This window comes from Rhineura floridana, chromosome 5, assembly GCF_030035675.1.
Source record: "Rhineura floridana isolate rRhiFlo1 chromosome 5, rRhiFlo1.hap2, whole genome shotgun sequence".
Lineage (NCBI taxonomy): Eukaryota > Metazoa > Chordata > Lepidosauria > Squamata > Rhineuridae > Rhineura > Rhineura floridana.
The window spans coordinates 150,695,274-150,723,155 of NC_084484.1; the positions used below are offsets into that span (position 1 = coordinate 150,695,274).

Consider the following 27,882-nt stretch of genomic DNA (forward strand, 5'->3'; position numbering starts at 1 on the left):
TGTCAGTGCAGACAATACTGAGCTAGATGGACCAATGCTCTGACTCAGTACATGGTAACTTCCTGCATTCCTGAGAGAGGCTACTAGGAGAAAGAAGCAATGGAAGATTTCCTTTGGAAAACCGGTATGCTAGCAGTTACTTGGATCTGCCTCTAGAAAAATAAGTTTCTGCATGCGGTGAGGCTTATGGTTGCTAGTTCATTTTTAATGTAGCTGCCCAATTCAAGGGCAAAAATGGCCAGTGTATGAGTCCCATTTGTTACCTGACAATACCCAAACAATTCTGAATTATTGTCCTTTTCTTATTGCCTAACGCTGATGACCTTTTAAATCCTTCCAACTGTCACTTACCTTTATTCAGGGAACCCAGCCCCAATTGCCAGAAACCACTTTTATTTCTTTCCTACAAGAACATAATCCCTTCAGGCCAAATAAAGTAAAACACATCCTGTTGGGTGACAGTAATATTAGCAAACAAGAGAAGGACAGGCAGTATTATGGTGTCAGCTGCTGCCTTTTATGCAAATAAATCAACATCAAATCACTAGAATACCACCATCACATTACACTTTAGCAAATCTGCTGTGGCAACAAAACCCCTCTCTTTCCATAGAAAAATGTGTTTACTTATTTTCACTCCAGCTTGTTTCATCTAAAATTAATTCAGGAATGGTATGACCATAACACAATGTGGAGCTATGAACAGATTCCAGACAGGAGTGCCATTTTCCTGCCTTCCGTATCTATCTTTGTAAACAGATCTTTAAAAACTAGATCCATGTCTAGAAGTGGGGCATCAATCTGTTTTCAGATGAGGAGTGAAAATGTCTAAAGCCAACAAATCTATTGTTGGTTTGAATGTAATGCTAAATCATAATTGTAACTCACCAGGACAAGATAAACAGGTGTTTGGTGACATGCTAAACTATGGTCAGGGCCGGTTCTAAAGGGCGGCCAGGTGGGGCACTGGCTCAAGGGCCCCTGGAGCTACAGGAGGCCCTCTGGTCTCCTTCTGCAATTCGCGGAAGCATCCACGGACCGCCATCCCCCCCGCTATCCCCCTGCTTTACCTACCTTTCCATTGTTTCTTGTGGCGCACAGATTTGCCATCAATTAAGATGGCAGCCAAGGTTTCCTTAAGGGGCTGAAGCCTCTGCCACCATCTTTGCTGATGGCACACATGCACGAAAAGGCAATTTTTCAAAATAACAGGTGTGACTGAACTCAAGTGAAACATCCCCATCATCATCAAAAGTTACATCCAGTGTCTTTCAGGAGACCTGCATTAACCTTGTGGAGCATGCAGAACTATTATTCTGTCTATGAATCTCCTCTTAGTGGATCAGGGCAATTTGTGTGTGTGTGTGGGGGGGTTACACTGCCAGCAAATCAAAGACACCTGCTGCCCTAAAGTGCTGTTACAGAGAGGAATCATAAGCTCCATGGACACAATCCATTTTCACTTTTAGTGCTCCATAGCATTGGCTAGTATAAATTATTTCACAGTGCAACAATAATCACAGTCTGATTTATAATTACTTCTGAGCTCCCCCAGGTAATGTGTGTAAAGGACAATGAGCAACAGGAAATCGGTATTCATGCCTTCTATCAATCTTCTTGGAGTAGTAAGTTATCAGAAATACAGTGACAATGAAAGAAAACAATATAAAAGAAATAAAAGCAAGCAAAGATCTTCTGGGTTGGAAGGAATCACATTCTGAGCAGTGAATAAGCTCTTTGGGGCAAAGCAGGTCAGTGTTTTCCAAGCCAGAAAAGGTGTAATTGTCAATTATCTGTCTATAATGCATCATGGAAGGCTTTGGCTCATATTGGTTTATTAAATATCGATAGAGTCCATACGATCTAGAATCACCCCTGTCACTGAAAGAATAGACAAAATAGCCACGGAGGTTAACCTTATCCAAGGTGTAGGCTGCAAAACAAAACATCCACATACACACACAAAAAAAGGAGAGGAAGAAAAACAAATTAGTGGTGTGTTTCATTTACAACCAAACTTCCAGAGCACTGTACCTGACACTTAGGTTTGTATTCCTTCCTTCCAGTTTATTTATTTATTTATTACATTGATATACTGCCCCATAGCTAAAGCTCTCTGGGTGGTTTACAGCAATTAAATAAATATTTACTTTCATTTATCAACATTTACTTTCAAAATACTGATATTTCTTTTCAAAATATCAATACTGATATTTTTACGGAGAAAAAAATTGAACTGGTAAAAGCAATGGATAGCAGACAAAATTAACTTGAACCAATATCACCTATTAGGTCGGTGGAAAGCTTTCGAAGCAGCACCAGCCAATGGATCCCATCCTTACAACCATAAAATGAATGCTTTCTTCATATATTTACATGTTGCAGGGTAGAAGATTTTGGGAGGGTGGGAAAAAGAAAAAGTATCTTTTTTCTTTTTCATCCTCCCAAAACCTTCCCACATAATGCAGGAACAAATATGTTAATAAGATCCATTCACAGTTCTCCAATATCTTATCTGGGCTGGGATATATCTATCTCCCTGCTGGGAGGAAGGGTGGGATATAAATCAAACAATAAATAAATAAATAAAATCTGGCTTGGCCCTAAGTCTCTATCTCAACACAAGAAAACAAGCCCTGCAAAGTGGCCAACACTTCTTATCCTTTTTTTTTTTTTTACTGAACCTTACTTTAATTGTGCTTGGGGAGGGGGGAAGCCATCAGTGGCTGCCTAAGGCATCCAATTGCAACAATCTGTTTCTCAGCAAGAGAAGATCAAAAGATACTGAGTTCCAAACACTGCCCTGGTGCAGGTAAATTTGCCACTGTGGAACAAGGAGGGGTGATAGCTGGGTGCTTGCACTGCACCAACCTCATCACTACTTCACCCTGCCCCTTCTACTTCATGGTAAGCAGCAGCGATGTAACCAACCACAGGCCAGGTGAGCATCCCCATCCCCACCACAGTGTCCGCTTTTGATAATAGAAGAACAGATGAGAAGATGCTGGTGGAAGGGATCTCAGTGGCAAGATGACACAAAAGCCATATAGGACGTGGGTAAACACACACACACACACACACACACACAGAGAGAGAGAGAGAGAGAGAGAGAGAATGCTTCAGGCATCAAAATGTATCTCTTACAAGAGACAACTGTCCCCTCCCCACCCAGTTTCTGAAACTTGGATTTTCAGTTCTCTGAAAACCATACTTGCTGTTATGTATCATGTATGCCACTCCAGAAAACACATCAAGAAATACTGGCCTTGAGGCACATAAGCTTTTCCACTGAACCCTTACCTTTTAAGGCTTCATTGATATAATTCTCCAAATAGTATATTCTCAGTTTGTCTTTATCCACATTCTGCCCATCATCGATTCCACTGGCTAGGATGTAAACTGGAATATCACCATATTTATTTTTCACCCATGTGAGAAGCTTGCGTAACCCCCAGGGCACCACTGGAGTCCTGTTAGGCGATTTCACCCAGGTGATGTCATTTTGCTTTTGGACCTCAAGGAAGTGATCGTAATTGGCAGAATCTTCATTTACAGAACTCACAAGCAATGTAGTGTAATGACTCAAGGCAAAAAAGTCAAACGATCCATGTATTAGATTTCTCTCTTCCTCTGAGAAATAAGGTAAATGTGAAGAATGAGAACTTAGGCTGTTCTTCTGGTGAAGCCACAGTCTCATCACATCTGGATAGTCACCAGTTCCAAAGATGGGCTCAGCAAGCCAGCCAATCTTAAACTCCAAAACACGCTGGGCTGCACTGTAATCATTTTTTGAAAAGGGCTCAACCCAGATGGTGTGGAAGGCAATAGAGATTTTACCTTTCTGAGTCTTCCGGAATGTTTTATCGTATAAGTGCCATGCTTTCGCATGGGCCTTCAGTAAATTATGTGCTCCTTCATATGTCAGAGTATTCTCACTGGGATCACTCATCGTGATCCAAAATTTGACATACTGGCCAAGTTTTTCAAAGCAGAACTTGGCATACTCAATAAAGGCCTCCACAGTCTGTCGGTTCTCCCATCCTCCATGCTCAGCGAGAGGAAGAGGAAGGCCTTGATTCTCAGCCGTGGGTTGCCATAAAGCAACAACAGGTGTTATATTAACTCTAAGTAGTTCACTGACAAAACATTGATAGTAAAATAGGAGTGAGTGGTTAACTAATGTTTCATTACCTAAAGGGAGAATTAAAGGCCATGTCAGTGAAAAATGGAAGTGTGTGACATGCATTTCCTGAAGTAAAGAAATCTGGAGCCTGAGAGCTGCAAGATCAACACAGTGAGGCTTGCGATTTAGGGCACTAGTTCCATCAACTTTAATGAGCTCCTTTGTTTGATAGATGTCCCAAACATAAACATTAGGGTCAAGATACTGGGACTGTGTTGTATCTGCCTGGAAAGGAAAGGAGAAGGGAGTAGATTATATTTGTCTCAAATGGGGAAACTCATAAAGCAGACAAGCTAAGTAACTGGATGTCATATGAAGCTTATATCATTTCAGGGCAATCACAAATGTTATGTTTTCTACTTTCATTTATGTATCTTAGAGGCCAGCTCTAACTCATATATAAAAGCGATAACTTCTGCCAACACAGAAGTTTTTATTGCACATTTATTCCACATTTGTGGTGGTGCTGCCACTGGGAGCTGCTTGGTTGGTGTTGATCCATAACAGAGCCTTCTCAGTGGTGGCTCCCCATCTGTGGAATGCTCTCCCAGGTGAAATGTGTCTGTCTCCATTATTATTGACTTTAAAGAGGAATTTGAAAACCTCTTTAAAGTCAATAATAATAATCTTGTTTACACAGGCATTTGATGGCTGAAGGAGGCTGGTCCTGGCAATTTAGAAGGCCTTTTCTGTTGTTGTTAAAATTGTTTTATTGATGTTTTTGCTGCCCTGGGCTCCTTCAGGAGGAAGGGCAGGATATAAATCCAATAAACAAACAAACAAACAAACAAACTAATTAATTAATTTGCACATGCATAGGAAGCAGAACTCTCCTCCCACTCCTTCGTAACATGGGAGTGGGGAACTTCTGGCTTGCGGGCCTAATTAGACCTGACATAGACCCTAATCTGCCCCAGGGCATTTTCGCCAAACCATGCCCACATGCCCCACCTGATGTCATATGCAACATCAAGTGTGGGACAGATAAGGATGCAGCTACAAAGGACCAATCAGAAGCTTAAAGTGAACTCCTGATTGCTTCTTCCCAAGCAGTGCCCACTGACTGGCACTGACAGTGAGCCCCACTGGGATCAGGTGCACTAGGGAATTCCCCATTGGGAATTCTCTAGTGCATCCAAGGGGGCTCGCTGTCAGAGTTGATGTCCATAAGCCCCTTTGAAAGTACACTTTCACTGAGAGCGCACTTTCAAAATTGCTTGCTGTGAGCCACTAATTGGTCCATTTACAGTTTATACTCAAACTGCTCCTGTAAACAGACATTTTTCCTCAGCTGATCAGTGGTTACAGCAAGCTTTACAGCATCTAAAGCTTACATCAACAAATGCTTTAGACATACAATAAATCTTTCAGGAATCAATCAGCATTTAACAACAGAGGGAGCTCAGAATACTTTTTAAGATGATATCCAAACGATTTCTAGGAAACGTGTCTGCCATGTACTGAAGTACCCTGAACAAATCACAGATCAGAGCAATGATGAGCCTAGAAATAAATAACATGCTAATTTTAGCCAACTTAATATTTAATGACAGTGTTCTAATTCACTGTGATGTCACAGAAGATCACTCAACAACACAAAACACAAATCTTTAGCTGTTAAAATTGACTGATATGTAATATGACAATCATGAATTATTTCACTTATATTTCTATTGTAATTAAAGTCACTGTACTGGAGGTAGGATGAGCACAAAGAAGTCCTGTGTGTATGGGCTACCTCTAATTCCAATGGAGGGAGCAGCCTCACATATGTGGAGCTTCTTCTTCCATTTGTGAATGAGGCAGCTCTTGCGGATGGGGAGATACTGTATGTGATCACACTACAGGCCTGACATCCAGTCCAAATCCAATTTTCACTCTGTAACCTGGTAAAGACTGTATGTAAGAAATGTTCTGTGGTGAATCTGAATTTACCCATGGGGTCCTTTTTGGAAGAAGGGCAGGATATAAATTTAATAAATAATAAATAGTAACTCATCCTGTCAGAAATCTGAAGCTAGGCCAAAACAGAGGGTAAATCTTGCAAAATGACAGAGAGATGAGCAAAAAGGGCTTCCTTCTGCCCTCCCTCCCTTACATGTCTTCTTCTCTCTCCCCCCCCCCCCCCGCCCCGCATAAATGTACCAAAGCAAGGCATAGTGGTCATTACAAGAAGAGAGACAGGCATGCCCAGTTAAGGCCTTGCCTTTGGTTTTTTTAGGACAGACATTTGTATTCATTCTATATCTGCACAATGAAAACTAATGATAAAAAAGAAAACAGGTGTCAAGATACTGACATAGGATGCAATTGCATGATCACAAAAACTAGGGTGACCCTTCTGATCTTTCTCCCATTGCTGTCCTTTGCATCAGTCTACAAAAGAACTTTCAGGCCCGCAAACACTGGGAGATGGCATGGAATATAATGCTGACAGTGCTGTGTGGCCCAAGATTGACAGGGAACATTTCCTTGCAACCCTGAATTACAGGATGCTGAAGACATGTTGACCCCCTTCCTTTGGCATTGTGAATGAGCCCAAAGGAGCCCTCAAAGTCACAGGCTGCTCCCTCCCACCACTGCACTCTCCTTGTCTCATAGGTTCTTCTTGTTTGCAGAAAACTAGTTTGCTGGTTCATCCAACTGGACAATCTATAGTTTGAGTTTACCTATAAACAATGATCACAAATACACCATGATGCATCTACCTATCATGCTACCTCAGCCATGCTGCATAAAATATTTGAGTGTCATTTTGCGTTGAATATTTGCAAGGCATGAAAGGGGTTGGAAAAGTGTTGTGTTGCTATCTGGAACAGAAACTTTGCAGCCGATATAGGTCCAAACTAAGCAGCAACTCTGTTTAATCTCAGTAATATACTGAGGGATTGCAGAATTTTCGTGCATATGCGAGCCAGTGTGGTGTAGTGGTTAAGGTGCTGGACTACGACCTGGGAGACCAGGGTTCGAATCCCCACACAGCCATGGAGCTCACTGGGTGACCTTGGGCCAGTCACTGCCTCTCAGTCTCAGAGGAAGGCAATGGTAAAACCACCTCTGAATACCGTTTACCATGAAACCCCTATTCATAGGGTCGCTGTAAGTCGGGATCGACTTGAAGGCAGTCCATTTCCATTTTTCATCAGATCATTAAGTTAGATTTTAAAATGCCTGATCATGACACAACTCTCAACCCAGTATGAATCTTGGCTTGAACTGGTACAAATCCCACACCCACCCTGTTACCATGCAGAAATACGTTTGCAGTTCACAGAGTAAGCAAAAAAAAAAGACAATGGATTAAATCTAAATTTCAACAGTATGGGAGAAAACAAAGGTAGGAGGGGTAGGAAGAGGTAGAGGTTAAGAAGGCTGTATCATGTTTTTATTTGATTGCCTTATCTTCCTATCTGCCCTTGAAAAGAACAGATTAGTGTGGTATGTGTTTTTTAATCGGGGCCGCAGCAATTAAGGGAGATGTGTACACACAGACACCCAAACACTAAGAATTCTCCCCAGAATGCAATACCCAAACATGCCCAAGTGACGTTTTGTCAGACAGAGTGCGCTATGGCCACAATTACAAAACATGCCGTGGGTGGGGGGGAACAGAGACAAAATTATTATTTGCTCACACAAAAGGAAAATTGAAGGATCTGATTTGCTCTGTCATTTGGCTTACCTGAAGAAAGCTTTGAGTAATCCCCCAAGCAAAACCACAGGGAAAAGTTCCTTCTATTGGCTGGTTTTCTGGTACTAGAGGAAAACCATTGTCCTCTATCAGCTTTTGGTAGAATATTCCTGAAGACTTCAGCATCAGGTTTTTATCCTGGCTTTGAAAGTCAACATAAAACAGACCCCGTCGAATGTTGTAGCCTCTGAGCCATTCATAGCCATCCATGAGAGACCAAACTGTGTACCCAATGACAGTAACTCCATCATATCTGATGGCTGAGGAGAAAAACAACAAAAATAAAATGAGCTCACTTCCCCATATATTATACACTGCACCCATTTGAACAATTACATTTGAATATATTTTTATGTTGCAGAAAAATACCATCACTTATATATCTTACTCAGTGGTTTTCAAGCTGCAATGCCAACATCCCTAGGCAGATATGCCTGTCACTAAATGGCCTAAGCACCTGTCCACTATGATGTGCTTTTTCCTGATGGAAAATGCACTATTTGAAAACTTTTAATATTTTTATAGGATAGCTGGTCCAATAAAAGTATATGATTTCACTTAATCATTATGACTTCTTCTACAGGGCCTGTGCAACTTCTACTATGTTATTGTCATATACAGTATTGTCGCCCATTTCTCAGAGGCCCAACTCAGAAGGCCTCAACCAGAAGTCAGGCATTTAGTGTTGCCAGTCCGGAGCTGCAGAATACTCTTCCAACAGAGATTCAGCAGGCATCATCGCTTTTGACTTTCAGGCGTTTCTTCTTCTAGGGCTGCCATTGGCCCTAGTTTGGAAGCTTTAGCTGGTGCAAAATGCAGTGGCTAGACTACTGATGGAGGCACATGGCCGACAACACACAACACCCCTCTTAAAACATCTGCACTGGCTGCCCATCCACTACTGAGCCCAGTTCAAGGCTCCATCAATTGTATTGATTTACAAAGCCCTGAACAACTGAGGTCCAGGGTATCTGCAGGAGCGGCTTTGATCATCCCCGAGGTGGTGAGGCTCATTTAACGTCGACACAAAATTGAGTGTTCAGTGTCATCAGCCCAGTTCTCTGGAACGTTCTGCCAACAGAGATTCAGCAGGTGCCTTCTGTTTTAACTTTTAAACGCCTGCTGAAAAACTTTCTGTTCCGCCAGGCTTATGTTGGCAATTAAGATGATGTCTTTTTGCAACAGCTAATGTTTGTTTTTACTGTATTTTTTACAACTACTTGCTGTAAACTGCTTTGATGTTTTTAAATGAAATAGCAGTATCCAAATATTTTTATAAATAAATAAAAACAAAACAATCCCAAAAAAGGCATAAAAAAAAGAGAAGCAGACTCAGCAGATAAAAATATTTTAAAAGGAAAGTCTACCCACTCTACCACATAAAAGTAAACTATCTAGCAATATATACACTTCCAGAACAGGAAAGTTTTAATCAGTCAGGAAACAGTTAAGAGAGAAGGGCAAATGGATCTCAGGAGGCAAGATACTCTACAATCTTGGTGCAGCCACCAAGAAGGCTCCTCTCTCATCCTGACCAATCATGCCTCAATCATAAACAGGACATGGGGAAAGTCCTCTCCAATATAGTAGGGCCCCGCTTTGCGGCGCTCTGCTTTACAGCATTCCACCGATACAGCAGTTGTCAATTGCAGAAAGGCCCTGCTCCTACTGCGCTTGTTCCAGTTTTACAGTGTTTTTCGGGCGTCGGGCGCCATTTTTGTCAATGTTAGTCAATATGTTCCGCTTTACAGCGGATTTTGCTTTACAGCGGCGGTCCAGAACAGAACCCGCCATATGAGCGGGGCCCTACTGTAGATCTTATGCAACAGGTAGCCTGGCAATGGAGGAGACAGTACCCCAGGTATTCTGGATCTTAGCCATTTAGGGCTTTAAAGGTAATTGTTTATAGAAAGGCGAGACAGAAATGGAAATTAATTCATTCATTAAAATGCTACTTTGATTCAGAATAATAAAGGTCCAAAGTAACTAGCAAGTGTTACAAGCAGTAGAGATAACAGCCTGTAGTCAATGTCAATTTACGCTAACAGAAGTTATGCGACATAATTTGCATCTTTCATAAAAATGGTTTTAGAATAAAAACTGACACTGGCATAAAGCAAACTGTTTTCCACTGGGGGGGGGGAATGTGTAGCTTGGCTGCTATTTTAAAAAGAGAAGTTGTATCTACAATCTGATGCAGTTACCAACACTCAAGTCCCTTTCATATTTGTGTAAATAGCGGCATATGGGACTGAGACACAGTTTTGTAAATCTGCTGTGAAAACAGAATAAGTACTCCAGCAGTTATTTCCATCTCCTCATTACTGGAAAAATGAGTTCTTGCAGCCTGTCAAAAGAATCCAAGGAAGGCATTGCCAGAAAGTAACAGTAACTATATATATGTACATACATACATACACACACACACACAACAGAGACAGACAGACAGACAGACTTGGTATATATTCTTATCTAGCAAATATTTACTCAGCTATCTGAGGTATTAAAACTAATCACTGGATATCGACTCCCTAAAGTGATTCACTGCACACCACATTGCCAAGTGCACAAACAGCATGAAGTTATATTAAGCAAGTGTCTTAACTTTTTGCTGTAACCAATGAAACATTATCCGAACCTGTTGAAAAGCACTTGGCAACCACAGAGGCAAGTAAATCCCATTCTTTTGGAACCTCATTCTGTAATGAACACCTGGTTAAATGTTTAAACTCTCTCTGGGTTTAGCCTCAGTAGAACTTATTTAATGAACGTAGGGATAATGTTTCCCTTAACTTGCATCAGGATAATAATAATGACAAGAATACCATCTACGAACCTACCTTTCAAAGTGTCCATAATGAAATCTTTAAGATAATTCTTGTACTTGGAGTCCTCAGTCTTGGTGTTACCAGAAACAAACCAGCTGTTCTCCACAATGAAGATCTCTGGTTTATTATATTCACAGCTTATCCAGTAAAGCAGTGGCCTTAGGCTTAGTGATTCCAGCTGCTGGAATAACAGGCCAGAATCCACAAGATGGAAACTCAACGTGGCCCCAAAAGAAAGAGCAAAGAAATCAGCTGTCCCTCTGACAAATCTCTTCTCTGCTTCAGTGAATTCTGGCAGCACAGAGGAAAGATTACTCTTCATGCTCTGGGGATAGTCTCCATCAATAAATATCGGTTTAGCAAACCAGCCCAGCACAAAGTCAAGAGATTTCTGACATTCCTGTATACTGTTTCCAATCATGGGTCGAGGTTTTATCCAGTGAGAACTTAAGGCAATTGACACTTTACCCCCTTGAGCAGCACGGAAATGATCGTTGTAAAGATGCCACGCTTTGGCATGGGCCTATGGGAAAGAAAGACCACAGTGAACCATTTTTATTTTAAGCGTAATTCAAACGCAAACTCTGCCAGGATAAGAGTTTGAATTTGGAGATCATGGGCTTCCCAGTATAGCCAGGCCTCAGCCAGTGTAAGTCCCCCCCAAGGGATGTTCCAGGAGTGTGGTGAGGCAAGAAAGCAAGAGAGAGACTTACACCTGTTTCAAACCCCATTCAACTCAGTCACATGACCTAGCTACTCGGTGGAACTTAGCCATCAAAAAGAGCAATCAAAGTCAAATTCCTCCTGAATGGACTTTAGAATTTGAGTAATTTAAGCTAGCTTTCTAGACTTGGGATTGCCCTGTTACTCTAAAATATAATTGTAGGTCTCATTGTGGCCATATGGCTTCCACTTAATCAACATTCAATGTTACTTTTGTTATGACAGTACTGGTAAAGTAAACTGGCTTCTTTCACTTGAAAATCAGAGGAAATTAGCTTCACAGCTCTGACTCTTATCCCATTCTGACCATTGACCCCAGCGGTTTAATCTCTTTTGTTGTCCTGTTACAACATCACTGATATTTCAATAGGCCTTCCCCTAGAAGTACTAATTTCAAGCCAGCATGGATGGTGTGATGTTTCTTAGAGCCTTTAAACACAAAGAGTCAAAGGAACACAGGAAGCTTCCTTTATATTGAGTCAGATTATTGGTCCATCTTGCTCAGTACTGTCTACACTGTCTGACGGCAGCTCTCCAGGGTTTCAGGCAGGGAACATTCCCAGCCCTATCTGGGATTGAACCTGGGACCTTCTGCATGCAAAGCAGATTATCTACCCCTAAGCTACGATGCTTCCCCAAAGACCACTGGATAGGCTGCCTACCCAAGAGGACTCAATGGCTCAGCAAGGAAGGAGCAGGGAGTGGAGGCTGCTCTTGTAAGAGTCATTCTTGCTTGCTCCCTCCTACTGCTTTTCCCGACGTTACTACCAAGTCACAAGACCACCCGGCAATTCTCTTGCTATGCAGCTACTTGTACCTGGACCAGTGTATCAGCTATTATTTTATGCAATAATAATTCACGCTATTGCTATTAACATGTGATAGCTAAATTGTTTGGAATATACTCCCACTATCTGACAATTAACATAGACTGATAATTTTTATCTATATAATTTGTATCTAAATCTTTGTTCACAAGCTGCAGGCAACAGATACATGCAGAGAAACAGTCATAAGACCATAGGAAGCTGCCTTGTACCGGGTCAGATAATTTATCCATCTCTAGCCCATCTGACAGGCAGCCACTCTACAGGATAGGAGACAGAAATCTTTCACATCGCCTGATTGAACTTAGGACTTTCTCCATACAATGTATGTGCCTACCACTGAACTATGTCCACCCCTGTGAGCTTCATGGCTGGAAGAGGGGTTGAACCACCTAATCCAAGTTCAACATGTCATTCACTACATCACACTGAATCTCTCTATCGTGTGTAATTAAAAAAAAAGTCAATCCATTATTAGAGAGAAGGTTCTTGCTAAACAGTCCTCATTTTTTAAAAGACAACTGAATAGCTGCCCATTGTTAACCTGAATGGAATTTGTTGTCTTTTACAACATTTGGGCATAAAGCTAATTTTGCAAACTAGCCATCCCGAAATGATCAGCCTGCCATCAGCAGTTTTTCCTCAGCCTTGACATTATGTAATTTATGTTGAGACAAAAGGAAATATTTGTTGGAAGTTGCTCTATCTTTGCCTCATGGGTTCTTTTCCAAAGAAATCATAGTTCAATGTTGTCTAAAAGACGAAGAAATTAATACTTTTAATGTAGCTTATACTGGGTACATTTGGATGAGCATATCTCAACCTAATAAACCTCAGCTTAATGCAATATATGCATGAGTGCTTTTGGCAATGCACACAGCCTCCCTTTGCTGTGACATCTACCATTCCTCCTCCCCACTATGACCATTTTCTGGACCAGAGGAAGAAGTGGGTGAACGAGCAGGTTGCAATGGTAAGGAGAAGCAGGTCCAAGGGACACTTCTCAGTGGACCTTCAACTGGGTCTCTAAGTAAATGCCCAATTATGCTGACCCTTGACACCAGCCCTAGAACATTCCAACAGCACCACCCATGTTGTCAAGAAATATATTCTATCTTTCCCTTCAGGTTTTAGAGAATTGATATGTGAACGTATGTTCCCACACACTGGAATGTGTGGCACACTTGCATTCATTTCACCAACTGCAGAGGAAAAAATAAGTCTACACAAAGTTCAGTTCATGTGAACTGAATAGGTAGATGACACAGGTATCACTTAATGAAAGACATTAAGAATGAAATAATTATGCCAAATTTTACATCATTATCCCACTGACAGTGACAACTAAATTTATGAGGGATCATTAAGAGCATACACAATTTCTGGCAAATAGAAATACTTCTATGCTACATTATGCCTACATCTGGAATGGAAAGGAAGGGAATCTCAAGTAAACCCTGGTGCTGCTCTATGGCAAGCATAGCACATAACACAGAAAGCATTTGTGAAGATTTGTCTATACCAGGCAAGGCCAATCAGGACTGGCTGTAAGTCTGAGGAAGCTGGCTGTAGGCATACGTGGTGGCAATGATGGACTGCCACAAGCCACCACCTGACATTTCCCACAGTGCCCTAGAGTGCCTAGAGTATGGGAAATTTAAAATGGCAGCTGTCGTGCTCAAGGTAGCTAACATGTTTGGTTTTTTAAAAAATTAATAATTTTAAAACACACACACAAGACACCATAATTTTAAAGCACAACAAATAGAATCAAATTACTAAACACAAAATAAGTTCTGGAGGGAGCGAAAAAAGAAATCACGTAAAGGCACTTTAAAGATCTGTCAAAATGAAACCAAAAAGTCTTCAGAATGTGATGGAAAGCAAGCAAAGAGAGGGCTGAGTTGGATTTCCTGGGCAGGAAATTCCACATCCTGGGTGCCATGACAGAAAAGGCACTTTCCCTTGATCCCACCAACCATACTACTCATGGAGGTGAGACAAAAGAACAGCCTCTCTCACTGAACATAGATTAATATAGGAGAAGGCAGTGTTTTAAGTATCCTGGTCTCAAGTGAGTAGTTGTGTGTGTGTGTGGTGCAGAGCATCAGAGGTGTGCTCCTGCCAACACTGGCACTGCAGCCATTTACCTGGACAGGGTGGGGCAGGTGCACCAGTGGGAGCAGAGGCAGTCTCACTGGTACACCTGCGCAGCCCTAACCTCACTGGTACCCTGCCTCCCCAGCCCTATCCAGGTAAGCAGCAGAGATGCCAGTGCTGGGAAGGTGGGGGCTTCACAGTTCTGCCCACACACAGGCTGCTACTTGCTTGCAAACCTTACCCTGGTGGGCCCAGAATCCTCTCCTGCCCTTGCCACTCTGACATGGGTATTCCAACAGCAGTACTGGGAAAAGGGGAAGTTCTAGGAGCCAATTGGAAGGAGAATCCAAGGGGGAGAAAACTACTCAGTTAACAGAAGTAGAAACACATCTCTACCCGACAGGTGTGAGCCCAGCAGAACTCTGGATCCTCTCCATTTGATTTTCTCTCCATCATCCCCCTTTGGATTGCTCTGCCCATCTCTTTTCCCCCCTTAAATAAAATAACTCTGTCTGCTGACAAACACTGCCATAATTTGTTGATATGTAAACCTTTGTCAGGACCAAAGGCAAAACATTGCATTGTTTAATTGTATTTAATTTACTGGTTTCATTAAGCATATTCATCAGTCCTGATGCTTGAACAGCCACAAGAATCAGAAGATGGGTAATTAACCTAATCGCTAATGAAACAAACAATCTGCAAGCCTATGTGTTAAAATACAAGAGCTGACAAGACTCCCATAACCTGAATTATTCAGACTGTTAAGGTCTTGCAATGAAATTGGTAACAGAAAAAAGGGGGGTTGGGGAGTCAAAACCCCATGCAACATGTTTATGTATGTTCTTCACCTTAAAAAAAGGTTCTGCAATAAATATGGCAAGCTTTAGGCCAGTCATTATCTCTCAGCCTAACTTACCTCACAGAATTGTTGTAAAGATAAAATGGGAGTGGTACATTAATGCTGCATTGTCTGGAGAGGGGGAATGGCAAGGTAGTTTGCTGGCTCCTTTCTTGTTTGATTTATACTTAGCATTACTACCACTTTACCAAGTGCTGCTTATGGTTCAGTATATTTGAGGGATAGGTCAGTTTCTCTCATATGCTGATAATACAGACCTTGTATTGTCCTGGCAAGAGGGTTTGAGGGTTTGAAATGAAATGAACCACCTTCAAGTCAATTCTGACTTATGGCGACCCTATGAATAGGGTTTTCATGGTAAGCGGTATTCAGAGGTGGTTTCCCATTACCTTCCTCTGAAGCTAAGAGTCAGTGTCTGGCCCAAGGTCACCCAGTGAACTTCATGGCTACATGGGGATTCAAACCCTTGTCTCCCAGGTCATAGTCCAACACTCTAACCCCCTACACCACACTAAGGGATTTTTCTAGAGACTGTAAATCTGAGTTGCCAATTACCAATTATAGCAAACAGATTATGGTTGCTGGGAAAGATCAGAGACAACACGAGTGGATTATGAATGGAAATCCCAGTTGCCCAAGTTAGGCAATTAAAATACCCAGGGATCACTTTCACTAGTTCAGGAGCCTTTAAAATGCTTGAGTGGTCAGCTAGAGAAAATGTTAGGCAAACAATTAAAGTAGTGGTCAAATTTTATTTTGGCAAAAGAGGTCAATTCATGCAGCCTGCACTAAGGTTTTCAGGCAAAAGTAGTGGGGCAGTGGCTCTGTTGAAAATCTATTCAAAATCAATACCCAAGGACAGTATTTCAGATACCATATGCTATGCTGTCTTCTCTGTTATGAGCTGAAACTGCCTGCTGAAGTTGGCGTCCTTAGTAAATAGCAGGATGATAATTTATTGAGTCAAATTGTCCTATGGAAATAGTCAGAAACTTTCAAAGTTAGCAGTGATTAGTATTTCAGATAGTGGCCAGGTTAAATCAGTCCATAAAAATTGGTAGCTACGATATTTTGGTGAATGGAGGAATAAAATTAAGATTTGGATTTGGTCAGGCAGCTGTTTTAGATTTGAATTTTCATGAGTTGTTGGCAGAGATTAATACCTAAATAATGTCACCCTTCTACCCAAGACTGGATTTGAGGGGTTCCCCTCTACCATATATAACAAAGCTTACACATCCAACGTATTGGAGAATAATCAGCTCTAGCAAGAATGAAACGCTTCCCCTCCAAAGTCAGATTAGGGCAGTTCAGAGGGATTTCCATCGAAGAGTGCTGGTGTCAGTTTGGACAACCAGTTGGGGAAACCCTGGAACATATAGTGTTGCAGTGCACTCTATATACAGTAGTTGCCCTAGATAGAAACTCATAAATGTTTGCAGGAGAAAAGGGATTGGGTAAGAGACAGCATATTGGTCTTTTTGTTGACAATCCAGACCCATAGGATTATATTTGATCTAGCTAGTTTCCTAGTTGCAGTTCTGTCTATTAAAAAGGATCCAGATGTATGATCCAGATGGAAGATATGTTATTTTTGCTGTTGCTAACCAATAATTCACTTTAGCAATTATCTATGCTCCAAATTTAGATCAAAGTTTTTCATCATTCTCTGATGGAAACTTTGGAGACAAAGGCTGTAGATCATACAATAACTAGAGGTGATTTTAGTGGTGTCCAAACAATTTAAATGAGTAATTCAGTGAGAAATAAACCTTGAAGATTCTAACACCCAAACAAAGAATTACACATTTTACTCTCATCCTCATTATTCAATATGCAATTTTTATATCTCCTTATTTGATTAAAAACATCAATAGCACAACTGAATCTATTATTTACACACGCCATGCTCCTGTTTCTTTTAAGAAACGTAAGGATAATATTAAGGATGAACAATGGAGGCTAAATCCAAATGTTTTGTTATTCATCATTTTCTGATACTATCAGACAAGCACTACAAGAATACTTTCAATTTAATATTATTCCAGATGTTGATTAAATACATATTTGGGATGCTTGTAAACCAACCTTGAAAGATAGTATTTTTTTAAAATTGAATTAAATCAATAAAATAAGCAACCAGACCAAATTAATGAATCAAAGAAAGCAGGCAGAACTAGAACACAAAATGACACTGGATCAAAATTTATTTTATACAGTAATTGGCTTAAAACAACAACTAGGAATAAATAAAACACATGAATTAATTAAAAATAATTTTGTAAGACAAAAACATTTCAAATTTGGAAATAAACCTGGGAAATTATTAACTAGGGCGATAGCCCAAGAACACAAGACAAAGCAGATTCTATCTATTAAATATGAGAATTGTATTTAAAACAATTTATAGGTATTTTCAGGATGTGTATTCTTCTGACAATCCAGATCAAAAACAAACTGGGAAATTTCATCCTAATTTAACATCCCCAAATTTACCAATGAATATATAGAGTTTACAGTCTCCAGTTACAACTCAGGAATTACAATGGATTATACAAAAGGCAACAACAACAAACAGGGCCACATGGATTCTTATATAAATATTATAAAGCATTTCAAAACCAACTATTCAAACAACTGTTAAGAACTATGAATGAGTATATTAATTTGGAGATAATACCTAGGTCTTGGGAAGAAGCATGTACTTTATTAAAAGCCAAACCAGGTGAAGATCCCATCCTATCTACATCATATAGAGTAGATCAATAGCCTTGTTAAATCAATACTTTAAATGTTGATCCAATATATCGGTGAATAGACTAGGTAAAATTATATAAAAATAGATTAATGTAGATCAGACAGGATTTATTCCAGAGTATAAAATGCATTCTATCACATCTGAAAAATAGTACAAAATATCTGAGAACAGGAGCAACTTGCTAGGTGAGGCAGAGCCATAGCAATAGCCTCCCAGCAGCAGTATCAGAGCTGTTTACCAGGAAGGAGAGGGATGAGGTGGCAGAAAGGTCAAGGCTGTGCAGGCACACTAGTAGGAGCATAAGAACATAAGAAGAGCCTGCTGGATCAGACCAGTGGCCCATCCAGTCCAGCATCCTGTTCTCACAGTGGCCAACCAGTGTTGGATGTTGTATCTGGCGCAAGCAGATGCCCAGGATGCAGAACAGTATAGTGACAGGCTAGATGCCAGTTGAAGCAATGAGCCGGACAAGCAATAAGTTTTAAGAGTCACTTTACTGACAATATATCACAAGCTCTCTCTGTACAAACTCCTCGACCCCCACACTCAAAAGTGTCTGCTGGCCCTCTATAGAGATAAGGCCAGCTGCCCGAGCCTAGGTTTCTTAGCAACGTGTCCTTGAAGATGGCTCGAGCTCTGCCAACTTTCGCTGCTAAGTCACGTAGCTCACTTGTGGAAATTTAACCTCTGCTTTCTCGGTTTAATAGCCAACAATCCCCCACCTTAAATTTCCACATTCAGCCAGTTACATTTCTCTTCCATTTATATGTGTTACATTTTACATGTCAGTACATTTACATCATTTGGTTTTATTCTTCTGATACATTTCCTTTTATTCCAGTTTACATCACTTTTATTTGTAATACAGTTACTCCATTGCAATCTCAGCATCATTTTCATTACATTTCATTGCTCTTCATGATTTCCATCATCCCACTTTTTCCAGTCACTGAAGTCGATATGTTTAATGGAATTTATTTTAAATCTAACAGGTGGAATCCCTTTTGTTGTTCTCTCTGATCTGCGTGGTTGTATTTCTGCCTTAGTGTCTGTGTCTGTGTCAGGCGATTCCTCTGTTTCTCTCTCAGAGCTAGAACTTGATTCACTACTGCTGCCTGTTTCTTCTTGTTTTATTGGTACTGTGTCTGACTGTTCTTGTTCATTACTACCTTCAGTGTTTCCCAACTCCACATATGTTTTCTCTTCCCAATCCTGCTCTATTGCTTGCACGCTTCTGCTTAACGCTACAGACCTTTGTTTTGGCAGCCATATTCTGTAATATGTGTTTTCAAATCCCAGCATATACCCTTCGTCTGCTCTCCTTTGCAGCTTCCCTGTCCTTTTATTTTTGGGAACATGTACCCAGCATTCTGCTCCAAACCTAATCAAATGGTTTAATCTGGGTTTTCTGTCATACAATTTCTGATAAGGAGACATTCCAGTGGCCTTATGGAATATTCTGTTTTGAATGTAAGCTGAATACAGAACACACTCTCCCCAGAAACCTTGCGTTAAAGAGGAGTCACATAGCATTGATCTTAATGAGTCCTGAAGCAACCTGTTCCAGCGTTCAGCTAACCCGTTCTGATGAGGACTATAAGGGGCTGTTAACTCCTGTTTTATTCCTCTTTTATCCAAGTATTCAGTAAAAGAGTGTCCTAAGAACTCTCCTCCTTGATCTGATCTTATTCTCTGTATTTTGACACCAAACTGCACTTCAATTTTTGTAATAAATCTTTTCAGTTTCTCTGCAGCTTCACTTTTAACTTTTAGTAAATAAACAGTGCAGAATTTTGAAAAATCATCTATTGTCAGGAAATATCTTGCACCCCCCTGCGTAGGTTGAAATGGCCCCACTAAGTCCACGTGTATTAATTGATAAGGTGCATTTGTACTGGGCATGGCTTCTTTGTTCTTTGCAGCCACAACTGCCCTAGTTTGTTTACACACGTGGCAGTCTACATATTTTTCACAGTTTCTCAATGTCACATCATTACCGTTCTCTGTTGTTTTCACCACATTTTCATATCCTATATGGCCTAGTTTTCTGTGCCATAAATGAACACAATTATTATGGGGTTTCTTATTAGCACACATGAGTACATGATTTGTTTGTTTCACGTGTAAGAAGAACAATGAGTCCCTCACTATTCCTTTCATGAATATTTTTTCTCCTCTCATTACATGCACTGAACCCCTTTTGAACATTACTGTGAACCCCATTTCATTGAGTTTTGACACAGCCATAATGTTACATTTGATATCAGGAACAAACAGCACATCTGTCATAATGGTATTGAAACCTGCTAATTTCACTGTACCCCTACTTTTGATCTGTTTCTTAGATCCATCAGCCATTATTACATGATCCTCTACGTCACAAAATGTATGAAACATAGATTTATCTTTGATTATACTATTTGTTGCCCCACTGTCAATTGCCCATAAATCTTTACAGTTATTTCCCTGCTCATTGTTCATACATTGCTTATTCTTACTAGCATAGATCACCTGTACACATGGTTTTCTTCCTCTTTCTCTTCTTCTTGCTTCACAATTCCTTTGAAGATGTTGTTTGGAACCACAAAAGTAACATGCCTTTTGTCCATACAGTCTCTCTTGTGCTGCTTTGTTGTTCAGCTTTCCTAAGTTGTGTTTAGACTCAGTCCTTTCTTGCTTTGCCATTTCTTGCCTTCTTTGAAATTCTTGTAAAAGTTTTCCTTCTATATAATCCATATTGAGATTTGCATCGTCCATTGCTTCCAAAGAGCTCACCAGACTATCATAACTTGAATCTAGTGAAGATAATGTGATATACACTTTTTGCGTTTGAGAATGTTCAATTTCACGTTCTGACAACTCAGTAAACAGTCTGTTTATTTCCAACAAATGCTCTGACATGGTTGTATCTCCAGATAAGCGCATCTGATACAATCTTCTGGCAAGATATATTTTAGAACTGGCAGTCTTTCTCACATGAATATTTCTTAAAGTTTCCCAGGTTTCTTTTGCCGTTGTTGCATCACGCACGTGCAGTAATTGAGAATCATCAATAGCAAGAACAATTAACGCCTTTGCCCTCTCATCCAGCCTTCTCCAATCTGCTGGAATTGGCACTACGGCGGGTGGGTCTTCTGCGATAGCTTTCCACAGGTCTTCTTTCACTAGAAAAGCCTGCATTCTCTGTTTCCAAGTGCCATAATTTTTCCCTGTCAGCCTTTCCAAGGGAATCCCGGCCGATAACGTAACAGACATATTTTCGCTTTTCACAGTTCACCGCCTTTGTAATTGGAGCTTCTCACCTCTGTCCTTCAGTCAGTTATTCCCACGGCTCTCTCACAGCTTTCAGCTCAGCTTTCGGTTTCTCCGTCTTTCTGCTGTTTTACTCGCTGGTCTGCAGTTCTGGCTTTTCTCTGCCGCTTTTCTGCAATCCTCAGCACCAGGTAACCATCAGCACCAGGTAACCATCCTCTGCTACCACTTGTTGGATGTTGTATCTGGCGCAAGCAGATGCCCAGGATGCAGAACAGTATAGTGACAGGCTAGATGCCAGTTGAAGCAATGAGCCGGACAAGCAATAAGTTTTAAAAGTCATTTTACTGACAATATATCACAAGCTCTCTCTGTACAAACTCCTCGACCCCCACACTCAAAAGTGTCTGCTGGCCCTCTATAGAGATAAGGCCAGCTGCCCGAGCCTAGGTTTCTTAGCAACGTGTCCTTGAAGATGGCTCGAGCTCTGCCAACTTTCACTGCTAAGTCACGTAGCTCACTTGTGGAAATTTAACCTCTGCTTTCTCGGTTTAATAGCCAACAACCAGGTGCCTGGGGGAAGCCCGCAAGCAGGACCCGAGTGCAAGAACACTCTCCCCTCCTGAGGCTTCCGGCAACTGGTTTTCAGAAGCATACTGCGTCTGACTAAGGTGGCAGAGCACAGCCATCATGGCTAGTAGCCACTGATAGCCCTGTCCTCCATGAATTTGTCTAATCTTCTTTTAAAGCCATCCAAGCTGGTGGCCATTACTGCGTCTTGTGGGAGTAAATTCCATAGTTTAACTATGCACTGAGTAAAGAAGTACTTCCTTTTGTCTGTCCTGAATCTTCCAACATTCAGCTTCTTTGTTTACTTCCTTTTGTCTGTCCTGAATCTTCCAGCATTCAGCTTCTTTGAATGTCCACGAGTTCCAGTATTATGAGGGAGAAAAACTTTTCTCTATCCACTTTCTCAATGCCATGCATAATGTTATACACTTCTATCATGTCTCCTCTGACCCACCTTTAGAGAAACTAAAAAGCCCCAAATGCTGCAACCTTTCCCCATAAGGGAGTCGCTCCATCCCCCTGATCACTCAAATGGCTCTGCCAGTTTGCCCACCTCAGCCTTCTCCCTCTCATTGTCTATTGTTCTTAGATGGTGAGAAAGAATTTGACCAAGTTGAGTGATCCCATTTATGGAAAACTTTGGAGATGGTTCAGAACAGGGGATCAGTGTTTGAGATGGATTCAAACTATTTACAGGGCCCTTTCAACAAGAGTTATAGTTAATGGGAAAGCAGGGTTGTTCCCTTCCTCCACTCCTATTCCCAGTTGCAACAGAACATTCAGCAACTGCAGTTAGGACATGTAATGAAATTAAAGCGGCTAGCTAAGACACACAGGAGTTGAAGATTTATCTATATGCAGAGGATGTTCTGCTTTCACTAATACTTCCTAAAGAATCAATGTCTATGCTATTTCAAATCTAACTAACTTCAGTTCAATTTCTGATTACATAATAAATTTTAAAACATCAGATTAGATGAGTTTCAAATTACAGTCATCTCTTGTGGAAGATATTGGTAACCAATGTGGAATTAAACATATAAACATTTCAGATATTTGGGAATATATCTTCAAACTACTCATCAACAGTTCAAGATAATCATGAAAGACTGCAAGTGGTAAAATATCTGGAATATATGTCTTTGCATTCATTGTTATGGTTGGGAAAAATGAATATTCAAAATGAATATTGTTAACATGAATATTCTTCCCAGAATCTTATGTATATATTTGAATTTACCTTTAAAGCATGATATTTCAGTATTTTTTGAATAGGCAACAGATTATTATGAAGTCTGTCTGGGATGCTAAATGCCCCAAGGTAGAGAAAAAGCATTAACATGGCCTAAATCTCAGGAAAGATTGGACTTGACAGATGTAACTTAATCTTACTGTGCTTCCCGACTAACTTCTGCACATGACTCGCTAATACCAGACAAAGTAACATAATAGGAATAGGAAATTGTTAAAATGAAATGCATTTATGGTAACAATATAAATGAAAAGCAAAAAAAGAACATTTAACATCAACACTAAAAAACTTTTTGGAAATCAGGTTTGTTGTTATGTGCCTTCAAGTCGATTATAGCTTGGAAAAGTTACTTTTTTGGACTACAACTCCTATCAGCCCAATCCAGTGGCCATGCTGGCTGGGGCTGATGGGAACTGTAGTTTAAAAAAGTAACTTTTCCAAGCTCTGCAGTTATGGCGACCCTATGAATCAGTGACCTCCAGGAGCATCTGTCATGAACTACCCTGTTCAGATCTTGTAAGTTCAGGTCTGTGGCTTCCTTTATGGAATCAATCCATCTCTTGTTTGGCCTTCCTCTTTTTCTACTCCCTTCTGTTTTTCCCAGCATTATGGTCTTTTCTAGTGAACCATGTCTTCTCATTATGTGTCCAAAGTATGATAACCTCAGTTTCATCATTTTAGCTTCTAGTAATAGTTCTGGTTTAATTTGTTCTAACACCCAATTATTTGTCTTTTTCATGGTCCATGGTATGCACAAAGCTCTCCTCAAACACCACATTTCAAATGAGTGGATTTTCCTCTTATCCGCTTTTTTCATTGTCCAACTTTCACATCCATACATGGAGATTGGGAATACCATGGTCTGAATGATCCTGACTTTAGTGTTCAGTGATACATCTTTGCATTTGAGGACCTTTTCTAGTTCTCTCATAGCTGTCCTACCTAGTCCTAGCCACCATCTGATTTCTTCACTATTGTCTCTATTTTGGTTAATGACTGTGACGAGGTATTGATAATCCTTGACAAGTTCAATGTCCTCATTGTCAGCTGTAAAGTTACATAAATCTTCTGTTGTCATTACTTTAGTCTTCTTGACGTTCAGCTGTAGTCCTGCTTTTGTGCTTTCCTCTTTAACTTTCATCAGCATTCGCTTCAGATCATTACTGGTTTCAGTAGTATGGTATCGTCCGCATATCTTAAATTATTGATATTTCTCCCTCCAATTTTCACACCTCCTTCATCTTGATCCAATCCCGCTTTCCGTATTATATGTTCTGCGTATAGATTAAACAAATAGGGTGATAAAATACACCCCTGTCTCACACCCTTTCCGATGGGGAACCAATCGGTTTCTCCTTATTCTGTCCTTACAGTAGCCTCTTGTCCAGAGTATAGGTTGCGCATCAGGACAATCAGATGCTGTGGCACCCCCATTTCTTTTAAAGCATTCCATAGTTTTCCATGATCTACACAGTCAAAGGCTTTGCTGCAATCTATAAAGCACAGGGTGAAATTCCTTGCTCCGTTCCATTATCCAACATATGTTTGTGATATGATCTCTGGTGCCTCTTCCCTTTCTAAATCCAGCTTGGACATCTGGCATTTCTCGCTCCATATATGAAATCAGGGAAAAGTGGGGAAATAGTTTTAGTGCAGGACTCTCACCTTGTAGTTCAAATCTTTATAATGCACTGTTTGGTTTTTTTAACAAACCTGGAGATTTTTCTGTATATCATAAATCTGATTGAGCTTAATTTAGACCTTTTAGACAGCAAAAAATATCAATGATCAAGCTATTAGCCTGGTTCACATGACACACTAATCCAAATGTTGGTTTAGTAAACACTGTGCAAAGAAAAGCTTGTGACCACTTTGCTTCTCCCTGGTCTTTTTTGCTGATGCTCCACACCAAGGTAACCCAAGGTTTGGCTTAGTATGTTGTCCGGAGTCTCATAATTCATTAATAGGCATAAAAAACCCTTGAGGTTTAAGAACGTACCTATAGTCAACAGATATTTCTATCAAACTTTAAAAAGCAGTGAAATTGGGCAGCTATAGTGAATGTACCAGGGGAGCAAGAGACCTGACCTCCTCTCTGAGTTATTGTACTGCCCTACACATTTGTAAAAATGCAAACACAATTTGGGTTGGTCTTCCACAGTACTTCAGGTCTCCCGCTCCCCTGGTGCATATTTGATAGAAATATCTGTTGGCTATAGGTACTTTCTTAAACTGCAAGGTTTTTTTGCCCATTAGTGAATTTCTCTATTTTTAATCAGGAAGGTAGGAAATATGATCCTGTTTGCTGAGAGTGGATTGTTCCTTTGCATGCTTATTGAGTTCAATGGGATTTACTGCCCTGCAAGCATGCTTAGGATAGGTAAAACTGACCACAGGGGAGGGGGAGGGCAGGAGGAAGAAGGGCAAGGGGAGGGGAGAAGGAGGGAGGAAAGGAGGACGGGCACAGGGAAGGAGGGGGATGGGAGCAGGAAGGAGGGGAGGAAGAGGGCAGGTCTGATCATTTGCATGCTTATTGAGTTCAATGGGATTTACTTCCCTGCAATCATGCTTAGGATAGGTAAAACTGACCATGGGGGAAAAGAAGGGGGAAGGGGAGAGGAGAGGGAAGGAGGAAGGGAGGGGAGGGGAATGGGGAGGGAGGGGGGAAAGAGAGAAGATTGGGTGGGTGGGCACTGGGAAGAGGGAAAGCCCCTTTCCAAAAGATAAACATTGCGAACAGTATCATTGCTTTTCAGGGTTTCCCCCACCTTTTTAATTCTACAGCAGGTACATGTAGCTTCCTACCCAAATTTAAACCAAAGCTGTCCCTGGCCACATTCACACCAGAGCTTTATTTACTTTAGCCAGTCATGGCTTCCCTCAAAGAATCCTGGGAAGTGTAGTTTGTGAAGGGTGCTGAGAGTTGCTAAGAGACACCCTATTCCCCTCACAGAGCTACAATCCCCAGAAGAGGACTGACTGTTAAACCACTCTGTCCACTGGAGAAAGCATTTCTGAGTTCAGGACTATAAATTTTGTAAGGTTTTGTTTTGAAATGAGCTTATGGGAAGTAACAGAATGGCATGGGGACTATTTTCAATTTAACACTGCGGAATGTGAAAAATCCATGCTGGCTATAGTATACAGCTATTTTCATGGCTGTATAATTAAGCTTTCTCCTCAGAGACCAGAAGCTGTAGCCAAGGTTTGTTCTTGGCCAAGGAAATGTACCATTCTGCACTGCTGGCACAAGCCCAGGAGGGCTGTGGATTTGGTGGTTCATCTACTTTTGAGTCTTCCTCCCTCAACGCACAACAAAACAGTCCAAATCTAGATGTAGGTAAATGAATGCAATACCACTAACTTGTTTTCATGAACCTTAATCTGTTAGATTAATTATTCTGATAATAAATAACTTATTTCCAGAAAGGAGGAGTCCAAAATCCAAGTGAGCATACTTGAGGTTTGAAAGCATGTATATAACGGAGGAAAAGGAAGTGTTAAGAAAGTATGGAAATAATATTTTCATATTATGCAAATATATCTGCAAAAAGAGTTTATGTAAGCATACCTTTTCAGCACAAATGGGGAAGATGCTAGAAAATGTATAGACATGTAAATATCTTCACAAATAAAGGTGTCCATGAATGACACAAGTTAAATTATTATTTTTTCAATACATGAAGTTTCCAAAGATCTATCTTGTGCTTAAAATTAAATCCATGGGGAACTCATATTATTTCAATGAAATGATGTTTTCCTTTCCCTCCAATCCTGCCATCCCTATTTCCTTCCACTTCATATACTTTTTCAAGTTAACAGATTGTATTGCTTACAGCAGATATGGGGAACCCTTTGGCCCTCCAGCTGTTTGATTCCAGCTCCCATCAGCCCCAGCCAGCATGGCTCATGGTCAGGAATGAGTAAGGACTCAGGAAGAATTTTTAAAGCTATACTTCCCAGAGTCAATAATTCAGACTCCAAGCTTGTCACTGCAGAGAAAAACTCTTAGAAACAACTCTACCTGGAGATCTAACGAATGATGAAGGCTTGTGCACAGTAACAGGACCAGAGAGATCGGCTCTTATAGGGCCCAGTAACAGTCCTCAGAAAAATGTAGTAAGGAAGCCAAGCCACAAATCACATGGTCTTCGATGTCTGTATACTAAGGCGCAGAGCATGGGAAACAGCAAGAACGAACTTGAACTCTTAATACAGGAGGGTAATTACAACTTGATAGGTATAACTGAAACTTGGTGGGATGACTCCCATGACTGGAATACAGAAATTGAAGGATATAACTTGTTCAAAGAGAACAGGAGGAATAAAGAGAGGTGGAGTCGCGCTATATGTTAAAAAATATATATCCCTGCACAGAAATACAGGACGTTGAGCTTGGTAGATCCATTGAGAGTATCTGGATTAAAATTAATGGGGCAAGTAACAAAAGGAATGTGGTGCCTGGAATGTACTACTGACCAGCCAGTCAAGAAGAAGAGGAGAATGCAATTTTTGAAAAGCGAATTGCCAGTGTTTCGAGGAGGCATGATGTAGTAGGAATGTGGGACTTCAATTATCCTGATATCTGTTGGGAGACAAATTCTGCCAGACGGCCCCTCCAAGAAATTTCTGACTTGTGTTGGAGATAACTTTCTTCTACAGAAAGTGGAGGAAGCAATAATAATAATAATAAATTTTATTTTTCAGTCGCCTATCTGTCCGGGTTAGGGACACTCTAAGCGACAAACAACAAAAGTAAAAACAATGCATATATATATAAACACAACCAAATTTAAGCTAAAAGACCATCCTTCAGTTCATATAACATACAATTAA

General features: G+C 40.6%; 1 protein-coding gene across 1 annotated transcript in view; it reads right to left on the bottom strand.

The window, feature by feature from the left end:
- Positions 1-1,535: 1,535 nt before the first annotated feature.
- The window catches only part of KL (klotho), a 38,418-nt gene continuing 12,071 nt past the window's right edge, over positions 1,536-27,882 (bottom strand). Inside the window, exons 2-5 of the mRNA XM_061628425.1 lie at positions 10,715-11,225; positions 7,866-8,134; positions 3,301-4,408; positions 1,536-1,933 (exon numbers count right to left, since the gene is read on the bottom strand). Coding sequence (XP_061484409.1) covers positions 1,536-1,933; positions 3,301-4,408; positions 7,866-8,134; positions 10,715-11,225 — 2,286 coding nt within the window. The remainder of the gene's footprint in view (positions 1,934-3,300; positions 4,409-7,865; positions 8,135-10,714; positions 11,226-27,882) is intronic.